The sequence below is a fragment of the Neophocaena asiaeorientalis genome, unplaced genomic scaffold (genome assembly GCF_003031525.2).
Source record: "Neophocaena asiaeorientalis asiaeorientalis breed wild unplaced genomic scaffold, Neophocaena_asiaeorientalis_V1.1 scaffold76, whole genome shotgun sequence".
Lineage (NCBI taxonomy): Eukaryota > Metazoa > Chordata > Mammalia > Artiodactyla > Phocoenidae > Neophocaena > Neophocaena asiaeorientalis.
The window spans coordinates 447,864-465,774 of record NW_020173668.1 but is presented as its reverse complement, the minus strand read 5'-3'; the positions used below and the strand labels follow the sequence as shown (position 1 = coordinate 465,774).

The following is a 17,911-nucleotide window of genomic DNA, read 5'->3' as shown; positions in this document are numbered from 1 at the left end:
GCCACCCCCAGCCTGTGTGAGGCTGGTCTGGTCTCTCAAGGACCCCTCTCCAGCACACGCATCTTTCTGGAAGGGCATCTGCGTGGAGATGTGTGGGCAAGGGAGGTTTGGCTGGGTCATCGGTGGGAATGGGAAAGTGCCTGATGTCGAGGTCCTGCGGCCTGGGCTCTGCGTGGGGAGGGGCGCTGGCCTGGGTTCCCAGGGTCAGGGTCAGTGCCAGGGCCGGGGATGGGGGCTGCGTACCTGGCGGGCGAGGGGCTCGGTGAGCGTCTCCCCGTAGGGGCTCAGCGGGCACGCCTGGTAGTGCCGCAGCAGGTCCTGCAGCCGCGCGTGGGCGCTGTCCTCGCCCAGCACCACGTGGCGCCCGTCCCCGAGTTGGGCCAGCAGGAAGTGGCGGCAGCAAGTCCGGCTCCTGGAGGCACTAGTCAGGATCAGACCTGCTCCCTCTTCCCGGCAAGGGCACCAGCACGAGGAGTGACCCCTACCCGCCCCGCGCCCGGGTCTCCCACCCTTAGTAGCCTGGGGGCTGAGCATAGACCTCCTCCACCCCTGCTGGGAGTCAGCATGAAGTTCTTCCCCTCACACGTCCGTCAGTATCAAGCCCCTCCCTCTGATTAGCCCGAAGCCCCGCCTTCCTGTCGCCCAGCGCAGCGCTCCGCCCCTCACCTGTAAGTCAGCACAAAGGTCACGGCGCTCTCGCTGAAACGCACCAAGTAGCATCCCTGAGGCTTGCTCTCTAGCAGCCTCTCAGCCTCTCTGTGGGTGATGGAGAAGACACGGAAGATGCTCAGACTCTTCCAGCCTCACCCCCTGTCTCCCTGGCTCTCATGGGGGGACCCCTACCCCCTACCAAGAGGGCTTAGGTGGCTAGAGAAGGGTGGAGGTGGGAAAGAGAGAGGATGTGGGAACTGTGCTCCTGCTGCAGGGACTGGGCGTGGATGGTCAGGAGACCTCCCAGCCCTGCATCCTCCTCCTGGCCTCATCCTGGCTGGAAAAGCAGCCTGGGGTGGGGGACTAAGGGGGTCAGTACAGCGGCCGCAGCAAGAGGGATGGTAATAGACTCCTAGACTTCAGAAGTCACAAGCTGAACAGAGGATGTGAACAGAGAGATACGGGAGAAGTGAAGCTGAGAAGTGGAGGAAGAGGGAGGAACTGCAAGGGAGGGAAGAAAGAGAGGGCTGGAGAGAGCCAGAGGTAAATAAAGATGGAGGGAGAGAGACTGAGGCAGAGGTGGAAACTTGAGCACTAGAAGCCTTAGAGACAGGAGGAAAGTTGAGCCTAGAAGGGAGAAACTGAGGCACGGAGCAGGGGGTTTGGGCTAGAACCTCTCCAATGATCTCCCCCAGGAGAGCTGCCTTAACGAGGAGCCTTGGAACCTCCAGGTGTCATAGCCTGGCCTGTAGCCTCAATCTACTCCTGACTGACCGCAGGACCCGGGACTGGCCCCTGCCCTTCTCTGGGCCTATTTCTTCCTCTGTGACTCACCTTCGGGTGATGAAGCCGTGGAACCAAGCAGGGGCTGCCCCATGCTGCAGGAGCTCATGGGCCTGGGTCTTCTGGAACCAAGCCTGAGTCTCAGCCTGCAGGGACATGCCTCCTTCCCTAGGCACCTCTTCCTTCCCAATATCCTTTGGGCTGCAGGCAGCCCCTGGGGCCTGGGGTGGTGCCTGGATAGGGGAAGAGTTCAAGGAGGGGGAAGTAGCCATGATTAGTGGTCCTTCTTCTGACTTCAAGCAAGCTACTCCCTTCTCATCCTCATACCTAGCCCCTCCTGGACATGTGGAGGAAGCTCCCCGTCCCCCATCCCTGTTGCCTATTTTAGGGTATAATTGCCCAGAAAGTCCCTCCCAAAGTGTAACTTAAATCTCTTCTTTAGGTCAAACTGTTTTTGTTTCCAGGGAATTTCCTTCCACTTCCGTCTGGGTCCATGGGCCTTTGATCCAGTAGCAGTGAACTGTTAAACTGTGCTTAAGTGGGAGTGAGGCCTTCCAGATGGACAGAAAGGCATTCCCTGGCCTGAGGGATGAAGGGAACGCCAGAGGCCAGAATGAGGGAGGGCTCACCCTACAGTAAGAGGGACTGAGCTGGTTCACAGGGAGGATTTCCTAATGACTGGGTGAGTGAGAAGGCCTGAGATGAGGATGCATTGGGCAAATGAAGGCCACGGACAGAGATGCAGACCCTCCCTCTGGGCCGCTGGCTTTGTCGGCAGCCTCCAGCTCATTCCTGCTTTGGCCTCTGTCCCCCTGCTAGCCCTCACCTGTGGGACGGTGGGAGCAGAGGAGGGAGCAACACCCCCCAGGTTCCCACTCACCGCAGGGTGCACAGCGGAGGCCCTAGGGCTGGGCCAGACTTCCTGGGCCTTCGGGGCCTGGAGTCTGGGTCCCGGCAGCAAGCCCGGGCCCTGGCAGCTCCTGCGGTTCAAGTCTATGGGCTGGAAGGTGCTGAAGGTTATGGTGGGGGCTTCTTGACTCCCTGTTAGCACAGAGAAGTTTCTCAGTGAGGGCCTGCCTCTCCCTCTGCTGCCCACCCCTCCCCCAGACTCAGAGGGGCCCCATAGGCCTCTCCCTGGGGACCTGGAAGACAGGGACAGTTGTGACAGCAGGAGAAATGCAGGAGGGATGGCAGACACGATTTCTCAGGGAAGAGGAGTAAGGGGCCAAGGAGGCGCAGAGGGGCTTCTCAGGGAAACTGGGCCCCAGGAAGGAGCGCTGGGAAGCCAGCTGGCCTTCGGCTGGTCTGGAAGTCCTGAAATCCGGGAAAAGAGGCAGATCTCTTCAGGGCAGGTCCCTCTGCTGGCCCAGGATCCTCGACCTCCGAGCCCCTTTCATCCTCCTGCTGCCTCCTCTCTCCACTCGAAGAAGCCCTCAGAAGACCCTTTCACCCTTATCCTCAGGGATGCGTGGACCTGGAGCCACCGAAGCGGAGCAGGGGTTGTGGGCTGCCTGCCCGCCAGCTCTGGCTTGAGGCGTGGCCCGTCACCCCTGAAGTGGGAGCTCAGGCCCAGAGGGAGGAGAGCAGGCGTCATGGGGGTCTTGATGTCCCCTCCCACCCACATTCCCCAACTTCACACTTACCTTGAGGGCATATCTGGGCCAGGGGGAACTCCGTGGGGGCAGCCTAGGAAAGGAGCCCCTGGAGCAGGGTGTGTGTCTGGGCTCTCAAAAGGTGTGTACACTCAGCTACTCATCTCTCCTCTCACCCCAGCCCCCGGGAGCAGGAAATGTCGCCTTACCCACAGCCCTAGCCTCGCGGAGGACTCACGTCATGGAAAGCCGTAAGACAATTGTCCCTCCCCCGGAAGCCAGGCAGCTGAAGGTGGTGGTGGTGTGGTGAGTATTTGTGTCATTGTGTGTCTGGGTGTTGGGGAGTCCTTGTTGCTGTCTTATCTCCATCTCTCCGGTGATTCTTTCTCCACGCCCTCACTCCAGACTGGGGCTTCCCTTTCTCTCCCTCTCTCTTTGTCTCTCTCTCCATCTCTCGCCCTCTGTCTGGGCAGTGGCAGTGGGGACATCAACCTCAGAAGGATAAGCCTTATAAGGTGATGGGGCTTCGGGGTCATCGAAGATTCATAGGCAGGACTGTGCTCTTAAGACACACGAGGAGGGGAGGGGGCAGAGCTGCAACAGAAAGAATGTGGGTCAGACTTTTGAAGGATTTTCTGAGGTCATATGAAACCTGTGAGACAAGGGGGATAGGGAAGAGGGAACCTGGCTTCATCGTCAAGCAGAGAATGGAGCTGGGTTAGGACAAAACCAGGCCATCCCACAGAAAGGGAGGGGAAATTTCCTTCAAGTAAGCAGGTCGTTATTAGCAGCTGTTATTAATAACTTCAGAGCTGATGTCCTAAACCTGCAGTGTGCTTACATCTGCTGCCACCCTAGAGGACCAATCCCATTTCTCTCTTGTGTGATCCTCACAAATGAGAAGGAGTCAGGGAACATTGTCCCCATTTTCCAGACGGGTAAACTGAAGCTTAGAGAAGTTAAGTGCCTTGGCCCGGGTCTTTCAGTGTCTCAGATGTTCACGGCAGAGTTGGGACTAGAAACTAGATCTTCTTTTACAAATTTCACTGTGATTTAGGCCAACAGTCCATGGCTATGTGCCAGGCACGGTTCTTGGTGCTGAGAGCCCAGAGAGAAAAAGGATCTTGTCTCAAGTTGTCAAGAGGGGGAAACGACTTGCCAACAGGTACTTACAGAGGGTTGTGGTGAGTTAGTGGTGTGGGCTGGTGCTACGGGAGCCCACCTCAGAGGCTCCTAATCTAGCCGTGTGTGCGGTGCATGCCTGCATGTACAGGGGTTTGGGATGTCAGAGGAGGGGATTGAGCTGAGCTGTGGAGGATGAGCAGGGTTGAGGAAGGTGGGGAAAGGTGTTTCTAGAGGAGGAATGAGCGTGTGCAACTGCATGGAAAAAGGAAATGACTGGAGCGGAAGCTGGCTTGGGGGCTGCCAGCGATGGATTATGCAGCTGGAGGGGCCAGGGCCAGAGTACACACTGCCTTGCACCCAGGAAGGACTTTGGAGTCCCGACAGCCTGGAGAGCGACTTCCCCAGCAGCTCTGAGAGGGAAAGACTTCCCCCAGGAGTCACGGCTGGCCCAGCCACATCCATACCCCAAAGCCTTGCCTCCCCCTGAGCTGCCTGAGCCCTCTTCCCTTCCTTAAAAACTGTTGCCTTAGCCTTGATCCCAGCCCCCAGAGATGGGATCGAGACTAAGGCAGGATGAATGATCTCCCTCACTATGCTCTGCACCGAAAGCAGAGTGGGCTCAGCAGACGTCAACTAGGGAGCAAGATGCCCCTGTCCTCTTCTGGAAGCCCTCCTCCCGTGACGGTGTGTGATCCTCTTGAACACCTCTCCTTCATAGGGTTTGGAAGTGGAACATCAGTTAGTATAGGCTAGGTTGTGCTGAGGTGACAAAGAACACCAAAATCTCAGCAGCTTAACACGACAAAAGTCCAGTTTCTTACCTATGCAAGTTACACTGAAGAGCTGGGCATCTCTCCAGGGCAGCTGTTGCCCAGGGGGTGGCTCAGCCTCCCAGGTTGCCTAAACATTATGGCGCTTCCATATCTACACACCCTCCCACAGTCACTGTGGCACGGGAAGAGGAGTATGGAGAGTCATCCACTCTTTCTTGAATGCTCTCCCCATCTCTGGGAGTGAAACATGCTCCTTCCGCTAACACATTATTAGCCAAAGCAGGTGGCTTGCAGGATCTCAGTTCCCTGACCAGGGATTGAACCCAAGCCACAGCAGTGAAAGCCAAGAAACCTAATCACTAGGCCACCAGCGAACTCCCAGGGACGCATATTCTTCCACATGCCCAGATGGGGAGGAGCAACGGCTACGCTGATGAACCCAATCATGTCTCCTGTAGTGAGGAAGCATCGCAGCTCAGGATTTAGTCTTGAGGACAAACAAGCTTAGCAAGTGTCTCAGTAGAGCTCAGTGCAAGACTCAATGTTTGACACTTTATTTGGGAGGTACAAGCTCAGGGTGGCGAGGATAAGGAGAAGAGAAGTGAAGCAAAAAAAAAAAAAGTAGAATAATATTACTGCATTGGTTATCACTTCAAAATGAGCTGAAAAGAGAAACATCCAGTTTCTTGACAGGCATTTTCACTTGAGGACTTTCTCCAGACAGGGTGCAAGCTGAAACCACAACTTGGAGTAACCCACAGAGGGGAGAAAGGAGGAAGAACTTATCTTCCCAGCTCCCTCATACTTCCCACTTCCCATTGATCAAGATGGTCCCACAGGAACCGACTTAGAGATTGCATCCCCTGTACCTTGGTATCCGCTCAGGAAGCCAGATCTCATGGTCCTTGGTGTGGTGTCTGATATTCATCAGAAATGGAGAGGTGAGTCAGAGAGATAGGTTCAACAGGTGAGGTGTGAAGACTGTGCATTCCTAGGATTCAGCTTGGACTCTAGCCAGCTCAGGTCCCGAAAAAGGGCTCTGAAAAAAGTGGAAGTGGTTTGGGAGGCAGCCAGCCGAGGAGTCAATGAAAAGAATCTAAGGAGGTGTACAAGTTTTGTGTCCAACACAGTCTATCCCTTGTGCCTTCTCATCATATACAGATCTTATACTACAAGACAGGGCTTACATTTGTTCTGTACAAACAGAAACATCCTTACTCTCCAAGAAGGGAGCTACACTTAGTCACACAACCCCCTTCAAGGTGGAGGTCAAGGGTGTCTTTCTCAAAGACTGAGGTGAGAGGATAAGTGAGAAAAGCTACAATCCTTGTAGTTGTAACTGATCCAGAGGCTCTGACTGATAGTCATCATCCCCCTTGTCTGCCACTCATCCTAGATGCCCCCACCTTTAGTTACCATTTCATCTGGTCTGGGTTGTTTTTCTGGCGGGGTGATCCAGAACTTCATGCCCCCAGGGTATAGACCCCTAATTGCCCAGCCCCTGTTGGTTGTTGTAGCTACCCATTAACAGTCATCGCCAGGCATGGAAGTACTAAGAGATGTCCCAGACATTCTCTGACCAACTGGCCAAGCTATTTGCCACTCCCTAGTAGTCCATGCCCATCCTTACTCCGGACCATCTTTCCCTGTGTGCAAAGAGGATGACGGATGTGTGCTGCAGCTCTGGGAGGATTTCCCTTTAGCACTGTCTTTCAGGGACACTCTGAGTGAGACCATACTGCTGCTAGTGCCAACATGTCATCCTGGCACATCTATCAGTTGGTTATAGGGAATCCCTATGAGGTTACAAATGTGCTTGAAGAAGAAGCCGTAGCCACAGAGGCAGGAGATTGGCAGTCTGGGCCGCCTGCTCATGCAATTTACTTTTGAATTCTGCATCAGTTCAAGACTGGTGCAGATGTATCACGCCCACCACAGAATGAAATTACTCACTTTGCCTGTCCAACTTTAGGACTCGTGGATCAGATAACATTCAGTTTTATGACGGGCAGCTCATGTTGAATGGTCACTTGGCGCCCATTGGTCAGGCACTCAGTATTAGGGCCCACTATCGAACCAGGAGCTGTTTTTCAGATGTAATTCTTTGTCAGAGAGGGCATAACCTTGTTCCAGAATCCCAGGGTATGTGCTGCAGTTCCCCACCAGAGCTTGCCAGACTCCACACAGCATCCTTATCCATCACAACAGGGATTTCCAGCACCACTGAACGTGTTGGATCACAAGGCCCGAGAGGCGGGGCAGCTTGTTTGCAGCCTGGACCTGCTGCAGGGGACTGTCTTGCTCTGGGACTCACTTAAAACTGCCAGCCTTCTGAATCACCTCACAACTAGCTTGAGGTGATATTCTCAAGTGCAGCACACCTAGCCTCCAAATCTAAAGAGTCCAAATAAATGCTGTGTCTCTTTCTTAGTGCTGGAAAGTATAAGGAGCAACCTCTTGTCCTTTATAGCAAGTTCCAGACCAGGGCTTTTGGAAAGGAGGCGGCAATGGAGGGAATCTGAGGAGATCTGTGTCTAGCATAACAAGGATAATATACACAGATATCTTTCTTTACTTTTTCGTTCCTACCATTTGCATTCAGGGAACAAAACTGGTGTGTGTGTGTGTGTGTGTGTGTGTGTGTGTGTACCATCCTACCCTGTGTTCAGACTTTACCAACAGCCCACCATTACCTTGTATAATCAGTTATTACTTGATAAATAACTGTCAAGGGCAGCTTTGCCTTATTTGAGGGCTACCTGGCATCATTTTACAGGTGAGAAAGCTGAGATCAAGGTCAAGAGACTTAGCTTCAGTCACACAATAAGAACATTAGTCTTAACCTGGGGCTTCCAACTTGGGACCTCTAGGTATGGGGGTGGGGAGGGAGATTAGAGCCACCAAGTCTTGAGTGTTTGCCATTAGCAAGCACCGTGCTAAGTGCGTTACAGGCATGGATTCTTATACCCTTATACAGACCCATGAAGGAGATGCTCTGATTATCATCCCCACTTCACAGACAGGGAATCTAGACTTAAGAAGGTCAAGGGACTTGCCCAAGGTCACACGGTCAGGAAGTGGGCATTAGAACCAGGTGGTCTGGCTTCAGATCTTGGGATCAGATCTGATTAACTACTAGCCAATACAGATGGCAAGAAGTTAGGGACATAACCCCATATGGATGGGTGGGCCCTGCTTCACTGCTTTCCCACTGAATGATTTCATGTTAAAGATACCTGAGAAGAGCAGAAAAGGTGCAGACTTTTCAAGACTTTAACTATCACTAGAACAAAAAGCCCTCTAAGGAATTTGCCTGTGAAGACCAAAATGTTCGAACTGTAAAAAATCAGAGTCCAAGAAACTTTTCTAACCACAGGTCATAACTGTACCCTTTTGGTAACCTATGCTTTGCTGCAATTTCAACTCACAACATGGACTCATTTGCAAAGCCGTAGTATCTTTGAATGTAGTTTTTCATCCAGCAGAATGTGCTTTGCTGACATCACAACCGATCATGACACACTCCCACAACGCTATGGAAAGGAGCAGTGATATTTCAGATTTTACATAATGCCTTTTCTCTGAACAGCTCTAGGCATTTACAGGACCAAAGGCATTACTTTATAGTTACTCTTGCTCTATCTATTTAGTCAACAAGTATTCTCTGCCTACAGAATACCAAACATGCTAGGGGCTAGGCATGCAAAAGTAAATAAAAACTCAATAACCTGTTCTTTTGGAGTTCACATCTGGGTGAAGAGAAGTGCCCACGGCATATTAACCTTTTTTTTTTTTTTTTTTAGCATATTAACCTTTTAGTGCCTCTTAGCTCTTATTGAAAACCAGTAGGTAACAAAAGAAGCACGCTATAAGTGAGGGACTGTGAACTGAAATTTTCACCCTTAGCCCTCCCCTCAACAGCCCCTTTTCCCCGTGGGTCTGCATGTGTCTGGCTGCGTTTCTAAATCATAGCTTTTTTTTTTTTTTTTGCGGTACGCGGGCCTCTCACTGTTGTGGCCTGTCCCGTTGCGGAGCATAGGCTCCGGATGTGCAGGCTCAGCGGCCATGGCTCACGGTCCTAGCTGCTCCACAGCATGCGGGATCTTCCTGGACCGGGACACAAACCCGTACCCCTTCATCGGCAGGTGGACTCTCAACCACTGCGCCACCAGGGAAGCCCTAAATCATAGCTTTATTATAGAATTAGTACATGAATTTTTAATGAGCCAGGCCTAGTAAAGTTGTTCCTTGTTCTTATGAAGGTATGAAAAAAACTTCCTCTATAAAGTAATATACATAATAACTATATTTACAATTTTTTGGAAAATTATAAGGCCTTTTGCAAATTAATATTAGTATTGACACTGATAAATTAGATCAATTTCTTACTTTTTAATAGTAAAAGAGCTCAAAGAGCATCCGATTTCCTCGAGTCAAAAATGAATCAGATAGAGAAGATCAAGACGGTCAAGTAGAAGGACATGGAACTCACCTCCCCCTACAAACACATCCAAACTATATCTTCATGTGGAACAGAATACCAGCTGAAAGCTGGCAGAAGATCTCTTATACAACTAGAGCCACAAGAAAGATTGCCACGTAACTGAGTAGGAGGAAAGGGAAAAAAAAAAAAAAAAAAGGAAGCAATGAATCAATGGCAGAAGAGATAGGTTTCTGAGTTTCTTTTCATTCTTTTCCACTCCAAGGTGAAAATCTTCTCTTATTTATGTTGAATTCCCAGTGCCTGGAAAAATGCTGGCATGTCAGAGATAGTTAACATATATTAACATGTGGAGAACATTTTTAAATGGAGAAAAGAAAGCTTTTAGAGAATTAAAAACAGCCCTTCTACACATGAAAAGATGCTCAACATTGCTAATTATTAGAGAAATACAAATCAAAACTTCAGTGAGGTACCACCTCACACCGCTCAGAATGGCCATCATTAAAAAGTCTACAAATGGACTTCCCTGGTGGCGCAGTGGTTGAGAATATGCCTGCCAATGCAGGGGACACGGGTTCGAGCCCTGGTCTGGGAAGATCCCACATGCCACGAAGCAACTAAGCCCGTGCGCCACAACTACTGAGCCCATGTGCCGCAACTACGGAAGCCCACGCGCCTACAGCCCGTGCTCCACAACAAGAGAAGCTACTGCAATGAGAAGCCTGCGCACGGCAACGAAGAGTAGCCCCCACTCTCCACAACTAGAGAAAGCCCGCGTGCAGCAACGAACACCCAACACAGCCAAAAATAAATAAATAAAATAAATAAAAATTTTTAAAAAGTCTACAAATAACAAATGCTGGAAGAGGTGTGGAGGAAAGAGAAGCATCCTGTACTGTTGGTGGGAATGTATATTGGTGCAGCCACTATGGAAAACAGTATGGAGGTTCCTTAAAAAACTAAAAATTGAGTTACCATATGATCCAGCAATTCCACTCCTGGGTATATACCTGAAGAATGTGAAAAGATACATGCACCCCAATGTTCATGGTAGCATTATTTACAATAGCCAAGACATGGAAGCAACCTAAATGTCCATTGATAGATGAATAGATAAAGATGTGGTACATATATGCAATGGAATATTACTCAGCCATAAAAAGAATGAAAGAATGCCATTTGCAGCAACATGGATGGACCTAGAGATACGAATTGAAGTAAGTCAGAAAGACAAAGACAAATACCATATGATATCACTTATATGTGGAATCTAAAATATGATACAGGGGCTTCCCTGGTGGCGTAGTGGTTAAGAATCCACCTGCCCATGCAGGGGACACAGGTTCAAGCCCTGGTCCGGGAAGATCCCACATGCCACGTAGCAACTAAGCCTGTGTGCCACAGCTACTGAGCCCACATGCCACAATTACCGAAGTCCGGGCGCCTAGAGCCCACGTGCCGCAATAAGAGAAGCCACAGCAATGAGAAGCCCGCGCACCGCAACGAAGGGTAGCCCCTGCTCGCCGCAACTAGAGAAAGTCCGCGCACTACAACGAAGACCCAATGCAGCCAAAAATAAATAAATAAATTTATAAAAAATAAAATATTATACAAATGAACATGTTGACAATACAGAAACAAGACTCATAGACATAGAAAACAAACTTATGGTTACCAAAGGGGAAAGGGTGGGGGAGGGATAAATTAGGGGTTTAGGATTAACATATACACACTACTATCTATAAAATAGATAAATAACAAGGTCCTACAGTATAGCACAGAGAACTGTATTCAATATACTGTAATAAACTATAATGGAAAATAATATGAAAAAGAATATATATGTGTATATATATCCTTATGAATATATATGTATAATGACCATACATGTGTATATATATGTATAATGAATATATATGTGTATATATTTATGTATATATATGTATAATGAATATATATGTGTGTATATATATATATATATAAATGAATCACTTTGCTGTACACCAGAAACTAACACAACATTGTAAATCAACTCTACTTCAATTAAAATAAAAGCCCCTACAGGCAGAGGTGGCTCCATGTTGGCACCTCCCCATCTCCTTATGCTGTGCAACAGTCCCCTCCCCAGGCCACTGTCCTGCAGTTCCATATGTCTCCTTGTACACAGTTGCAGGACAGCCTCTGTCACGGTGCAGACTTCTTCTTCCCTATGCACACTTGTGCCTGCTGTGGGCACCTGCGTGGATGAGAATGTCAGAGGAAGAGAAGACTCTAGGGCTGTGGAAAGAGAATAGAAGTTGGGTCTGTTTGAGCTCCTGCTCTACTGCCTACCGGCCCTGTGACCTGGGGCAAATCCTGCAGTCCCCCTGAGCCTCAGTTGCCTCACATGTAAAATGGGGATAACCCAGACTAAGCTGTTGTATGTAGAAAATATGCTGTGACTCATGCAATGCTTCGTCAACTGGAAAAGTCTGCTGTGTTTCTGTATCATTATTTTATTTATTATATCAATAGAGCAATAATAAGAAATGGAGGGGCTTCCTTGGTGGCGCAGTGGTTGAGAGTCTGCCTGCCAATGCAGGGGACGCGGGTTCGTGCCCCGGTCTGGGAGGATCCCACATGCCGTGGAGCGGCTGGGGCCCGTGAGCCATGGCCGCTGAGCCTGCACGTCCGGAGCCTGTGCTCCGCAACGGGAGAGGCCAAAACAGTGAGAGGCCCACGTACCGCAAAAAAGAAAAATAGAAATGGAGATCCATCCAGTTGGCCAGTTCAACAGAGTTGAGCCCTCCCAGGATGTGTCGGGCAGCCTAGGCATTGGGAATGCAGCAGCAAAGATGTGCATGGCCCTTGCCCTCTGGGAGCCTGCATTCTGGTGAGGGGAGAGGAAAAGAAGCGGGTAACAAATCAGAAAGATAATTTCAGATCGTGATACGAGTAATAAGATGATACTGCAGGATGTTAGACGTAGAGTAGATGCCGCTCCTGAGGAGGTGCCAGACACTGTAAGCCACTGACCAGGTGAGAAGGAGCCAGCCCTTCAAGGTCTGGGGAAAGTGTCCCAAACAGGGGGAACAACAGTACAAAGACGCAGAGCACTGTGACAGTCACAGGGCCAGGCACCCAAAGCAGCTGCCTGCCTGTGGGCTGCTGACCTTTCCTGAGAGCCGCCCGCAGCTGGGGCCAGTGTGGCTCCCTCGCAGGCCTTTCCCACGCCAGCCACGCCAGCCACAGCAGCCACACCAGCACTGGCTCAGTTACAACCTCCCGTAATAGTCTTTCCTTTGGAAGTAGGGAGGGCTGGCCCAGGCCTGGGGCAGGGCAGAGCGGGCCTGAAAGGTGTTGGGGAAGATGGAAACAAAGAAAGGAGGCAGAAAGGAGGGGTGTGGAGGTGCTGCAATGGTCTCTCCAGCCCAGAAGTCTGTCTACCCCTCCCAGATTCTGCAGAGCATTCCAGAATCCTGGTCACCCCCAACTTGGGATTCTGCCTTTCGGACAGGGAGGACCCTGGGGATAGACTCTCTCTCTCCACCCCGCTGAGTAGGAGGACACCATGAGGATGAGCACTGCTTGGTATTAAGTATCTACCCACCACCCTCCCCTCCCAGCAATTGTCTCCTTTTCTTTTCTTTTCTTTTCTTTTTTGCGGTACACGGGCCTCTCACTGTTGTGGCCTCTCCCATTGCGGAGCACAGGCCCCGGAGGTGCAGGCTCAGTGGCCATGGCTCACGGGCCCAGCCGCTCCGCAGCACGCGGGATCCTCCCGGGCCAGGCCATGACCCCGTGTCCCCTGCATCGGCAGGTGGACTCTCAACCACCGCGCCACCAGGGAAGCCCCATTGTCTCCTTTTCAAGAGAGAGAAGAATCTGACAGGAGCGCCTCAAGCCTGATTTATCAGTACTCAAACACCTGATTGCCATCTTCTCCAAACGTGCTGTTTAATTGATCACCAAGTTGGGGGTGTGGGCGGGGAGGTGGCAGGCTTGGTGCAACTCCACCAAATGCCACGACTCTGCTCTGGCTGCTCTGTGTGCACAGCAGCCACCACACCCCACCTCCCCCCACCCCACCCCCCTGCATCTGGTACCGTGCCCACTGCTTTGATACACTGTGTGATAATTGCAACGGAAGTACTTTTCACCTTTAAAACGGAATTACTCACTCTCTTTGTCTGGAGGCCTGGGCCCAGGCCAGCAGCCCTGGCAAGGAATGAACTCTCTTAGACCCAGGTACAGCGGATCCCTCCCATAAATGCAGACCGGGTTTTGGGCCTGCCGCCGAAATCTTGCGTGTGCCTCAGCATTTTGTCAGGTAGGTGCGCTTGGAAGAGCTCTAGCACCTTGAGGCTGTGAATGTCTCTCACCCTTATTTGTATTTTCATCCCCCTCCACCCTTGTGCCAAGGTCAACTTGGGCAAGTTGCTTGATCTCTCCAAGCTTTGGTTGCCTGGTCTGGAACGTGGGAGAACACCTCTCTGGAATGGCAGTTGTGGGATTCCATCAGCAAATGGGTGCTGAGTCCAGCAGAGGGTCTGTCTGATCTGCAGGAGGAGCTCAGGAATTTTTTTCCCTTCTTTCCTATAAGTTCCTAGCAATGTGATGGGAACATTTAACCACTGTCTCCTCAGGGCCGGGGCAGAGGGTTAGACCTCAGGTCTTCCCTCTGGCTGGGCTTGTAGCAGCTGGGTCTGGTCCCTCCCCTCTGTCCTGTGAGCTGCCAGGCTGATAATGGGAAGGGCTCAAGAGCACATGTGAGATGGCTTGTCTGCTGGTGTTCCCTTCCCAGAATGCTTTCCCTGAGTTCCTGAATGTATTAGTATGCTCGAGCTGCCATAACAAAACCCACAGATTGGGTGGCATAAACTACAGAAATTTGTTATCTCATAGTTCTGGGGGCTGGAAGTCCAAGATCAAGGTGCCAGCAGGGTTGGTTTCTGGTGGGGCCTCTCTTCCTGGCTTGCAGGCGGCTGCCTTCTCACCGTGTCCTCACATGGCCTCTCCTCTGTGCTCATGTTGGGAAGAGGGGGATATCTCTGGTGTGTCTTCCTCTTCTTATAAGGACACTAGTCCTATCGGATTAGGGCCTCACCCTAATGACCTCTTTTGACCTTAATGACTTCTTTCATGGCCCTATCTTCAAATATAGTCACATTGGGGGATAGGGCTTCAACATATGAATTTTGAGGGGGCACAATTCAGTCCACACACCAAATGTCAAACCTGTCCTCTTCCCTCAAGGAGTTCAGGTTCTAAGGTAGCGAGGACCACAGTGGAGAAGCGGTCATGCCCAGAGCCATGTGCATCCTCCAGGACTTGAGAGGAGAGAGCTCTCTTCTGGCTGGGGTGATGGAAGAAGGAGTCTCAGAGGAGAGTGCAATGTAGGGGCATCTGGGCTGGGCCTTGATAAGAAGTTGTGGGCAGAGGGGTAGTCCCAGGCCCAGGGGAAGTCTGGGCAAAGACTTGGGGCCATGTGAAGAGCACGCCGGGTCAGATCAGTTTGCCGTTCCCACTTCTCTTCTGCTTCTCTCCCCTGCTGTGGGTACTTTGGGAATGTGTGTGCTGCCAGAAGTTTCCTCAGGCTGAATTTGCTGTTAGAGTGAATTGCAACATGGCAAAGGAAAGGGCTGGCTGGGCGGCAGTGACAGGAGTGCAGCGGAAGGAATCCTGCAGCAGCTTGAGCCCCTGCGCCAGCTGGCTGGCCGCTCGTCCAGATGGTGCAGGGTTAGAGCTGGCAGCGCCTGGAGGGGGCGGAGAGGGATTGCAGGGACCGCGGGACCCTGGGAGTCTGGGGAGACTGCGGAGAGGGTTCTTGGTGACTGAGAGTCAGGTTCCAGGACTGCTTGGAGGTACTGGGGAAGGGAGAGCGGTGGAGAAATGTAGAGGATCCTGGTGATCTCTAGGGACTCCAGACCACCAGAGGAAGCTCCAGATGTGCTGAGGTGCCTGTGAAGCTGGGGGCACCAAAGGCACCCAAGGGCATTGTGGGTCGGCACAGGAAGATGTTCAAGGGAGTTTGGGATCTCGTAGACTCTGGGGGGGTGGAACTTGAGGTCTAGGGCGGCTGGGGAGATTTAGGGTTCCCACTCTCTCTCCTCTAGCATGTCCAGCGTGTAGACTTTGTGGCTGGGAAGGAGTCATGGCAGTCAGGCCTGCAGACTTCCTGGTGCAGCCCTTGGGGCTGAGGCCCTCATATGTGGCCTGGACCTCACCCACGACCACCTGAAGGAGAACGCAGGTAGCCCTGCAGATGTCTGGGCTCAGGCATTGTGCTGTGAGGAGTGTAGTGGACTTTCCATTTGACAGAGGCCGGGAGCACTAAATTACCAACTTGCTCAAGCAAACTAGTAAGTATGTTTAACTAAGATTCAGTTCAGGTCTGGCTCCAAAGGCAGTATTTTTTTCCTCTCTGCACTCCCTGCCCTTGGCTGATTTGTTATCATGAATTCATGGAGCATCTATTAAAAACCTATTATGTACTGGAGTGTGTGATAGTTTCGAGGGCTACAAAGATAAATAAGACTCGAGGGCAGGGAAGATACATAGGTAAACAAACCCAGATAATTCAGAGTGACAGGAGCTAAACTAGAAGCCTGTGGTTCAGGGGGCGCGTAGGAAGGAGTGGTCCATGCTGCCCAGGATAATGTTGCGAAGGGGCAGTGAAGTCTTCTGAGAGGAGGTGGTAGTGGAGACAGCTGGTTTAAAGGGTGAGCAGATGATCCTCAGGACGCACGGGAAGGGGAGGGTGGAGAGAGTGGAGGACGTTCTGGGTTGAAGGAGCAAAATGAGTGAAGGTGCAGAGGCTTAGAGCTGCGATGCCATCTGGGGGTGGCATGGGTGTGAGGGGCAGAGAGCTTGAGAGGTCAGCCTGCTTGGGAGCTTTGCCTTTGCTGGTTGGAACCGGGGAGCTATTGAGGGGCTTTCAGCAGGGAAGTGATGAGATCTGAGTTTCAGTTACAGTGCTCTCAGAGCCCTGGTTCTTGCACGGCTCCATGGTGCACTGCAGTGATCTGTCTGCATGCCTTCTTGCCCAGGAGACAGTGCGCTCTGCAAGGGTAGGGCCTGGCTTTTGCCCATCTTTGTGGCTCCTTCACCCATGGCAGGAACTACGGTAAGCAGGGGTTTAGCACATACAACATGCTCAAGGAGGTTTGGCGCTGCAGCCAGACCATTGTACAGTCTGCCATCCCTGCCCATAAGGACTTATGCCCACCCCTCTCTGGAGCCCTCTTAGCTCAGTGTGGGGCACCTTGTAGACAACAGGATAGAGTGGAAAAATTGTGGACTTTCAATCCCAGCTTTGCCATTTATTATTAGTTGCAGGACTTTGGGCAAGTTATTTCACTTCCTGAAGGCACAGTTCCCTCATCTGTACAATGTCAGTGATAGAATGAAGCTCACCAGATTATTCTTTTTTTTTTTTTTTTTTTTGTGGTACGTGGGCCTCTCACTGTTGTGGCCTCTGCCGTTGCGGAGCACAGGCTCAGGACACGCAGGCTCAGCGGCCATGGCTCACAGGCGCGGCCACTCCACGGCATGTGGGATCTTCCCGGACTGGGGCACGAACCCGTGTCCCCTGCATCGGCAGGTGGACTCTCAACCACTGCGCCACCAGGGAAGCCCCAGATTGTTCTTTAAAAAAAAAAAATTTATTTAGGCTGTGCCAGGTCTTAGTTGTGGCATTCGGACGTCTTCGTTGCAACATGCAGACTCTTAGTTGTGGCATGCATGCGGGATCTAGCTCCCCGACCAGGGATTGAACCCAGCCCCCTGCACTGGGAGCAAGGAGTCTTACTCACTGGACCACCAGGGAAGTCCCCACTTGATTCTTTATGTTCGAGTGTATGTCAAGTGTAGATATGTAGAAGGTGCTCGGTATATTTTAGGTCCAATAATCATAATAAATAATGACCCTCATGGGTGCTGGTCACTTACCTATTGTCTCTCAGCTCTAACCCCTCCCTTCTATACTCTGCTCTGTGAGGCTGGGGCTGACTCTGCAAACCATATTTTGCAGAGCGTATTTTGCCAGTGGGCTCTTATTAAGTTCTGCCAACAGGGAGGTTGCCTACAGGGAGAGAGGGGAGGACTCGCTTCTTCCGGTTGCTCCCTTTCAATGTTGCTCCAGCACCTGCTGGGCAGCACTACGTCCTCCAAGATCTGGATCCCACCTCTGGGGTATCCCTTCCCTGAGGTTCTAGACTCTGACAACCTCAACCTTACCTGCTTGTTCTCCCAGCCTAGGGGTGGGAGCTTCCTCTTGTGGTTTTCTCTGTGTTACTTAGTGTTCCCTCTTTGCTTTTCAGCCCTCCCACACCAGTAAAGCCAACCCCTTATATTCAGTACTCTCTGTGGAAATACCTAGCGTGGTTTCTATTTTCCTAAGGGGAGTCCTGACACTAACATCATGGCTATATAAGGCAGCAGGTACTCAGTGCCCTGTGATGGTGCAGAGTTCAGAAACAGCCTCAGAGACCAAAGATGGGGCAGGGGGTGGGGCAGATGTGGAGGCAATTCCCAGTAGAGCACAGGTCAGGTGATGGGCAGCA

At 51.4% G+C, this 17,911-nt stretch overlaps 1 protein-coding gene across 1 annotated transcript in view; it reads right to left on the bottom strand.

Moving 5' to 3' along the window:
• Positions 1 to 16,356, bottom strand: part of SH2D2A (SH2 domain containing 2A) — a 26,088-nt gene extending 9,732 nt beyond the window's left edge. The window contains exons 1-6 of the mRNA XM_024748083.1: positions 16,321 to 16,356; positions 3,078 to 3,120; positions 2,315 to 2,475; positions 1,486 to 1,667; positions 667 to 756; positions 244 to 412 (exon numbers count right to left, since the gene is read on the bottom strand). Of these exons, the coding sequence (XP_024603851.1) occupies positions 244 to 412; positions 667 to 756; positions 1,486 to 1,667; positions 2,315 to 2,475; positions 3,078 to 3,120; positions 16,321 to 16,356 (681 nt within the window). The remainder of the gene's footprint in view (positions 1 to 243; positions 413 to 666; positions 757 to 1,485; positions 1,668 to 2,314; positions 2,476 to 3,077; positions 3,121 to 16,320) is intronic.
• Between the last annotated feature and the right edge of the window lie 1,555 nt (positions 16,357 to 17,911).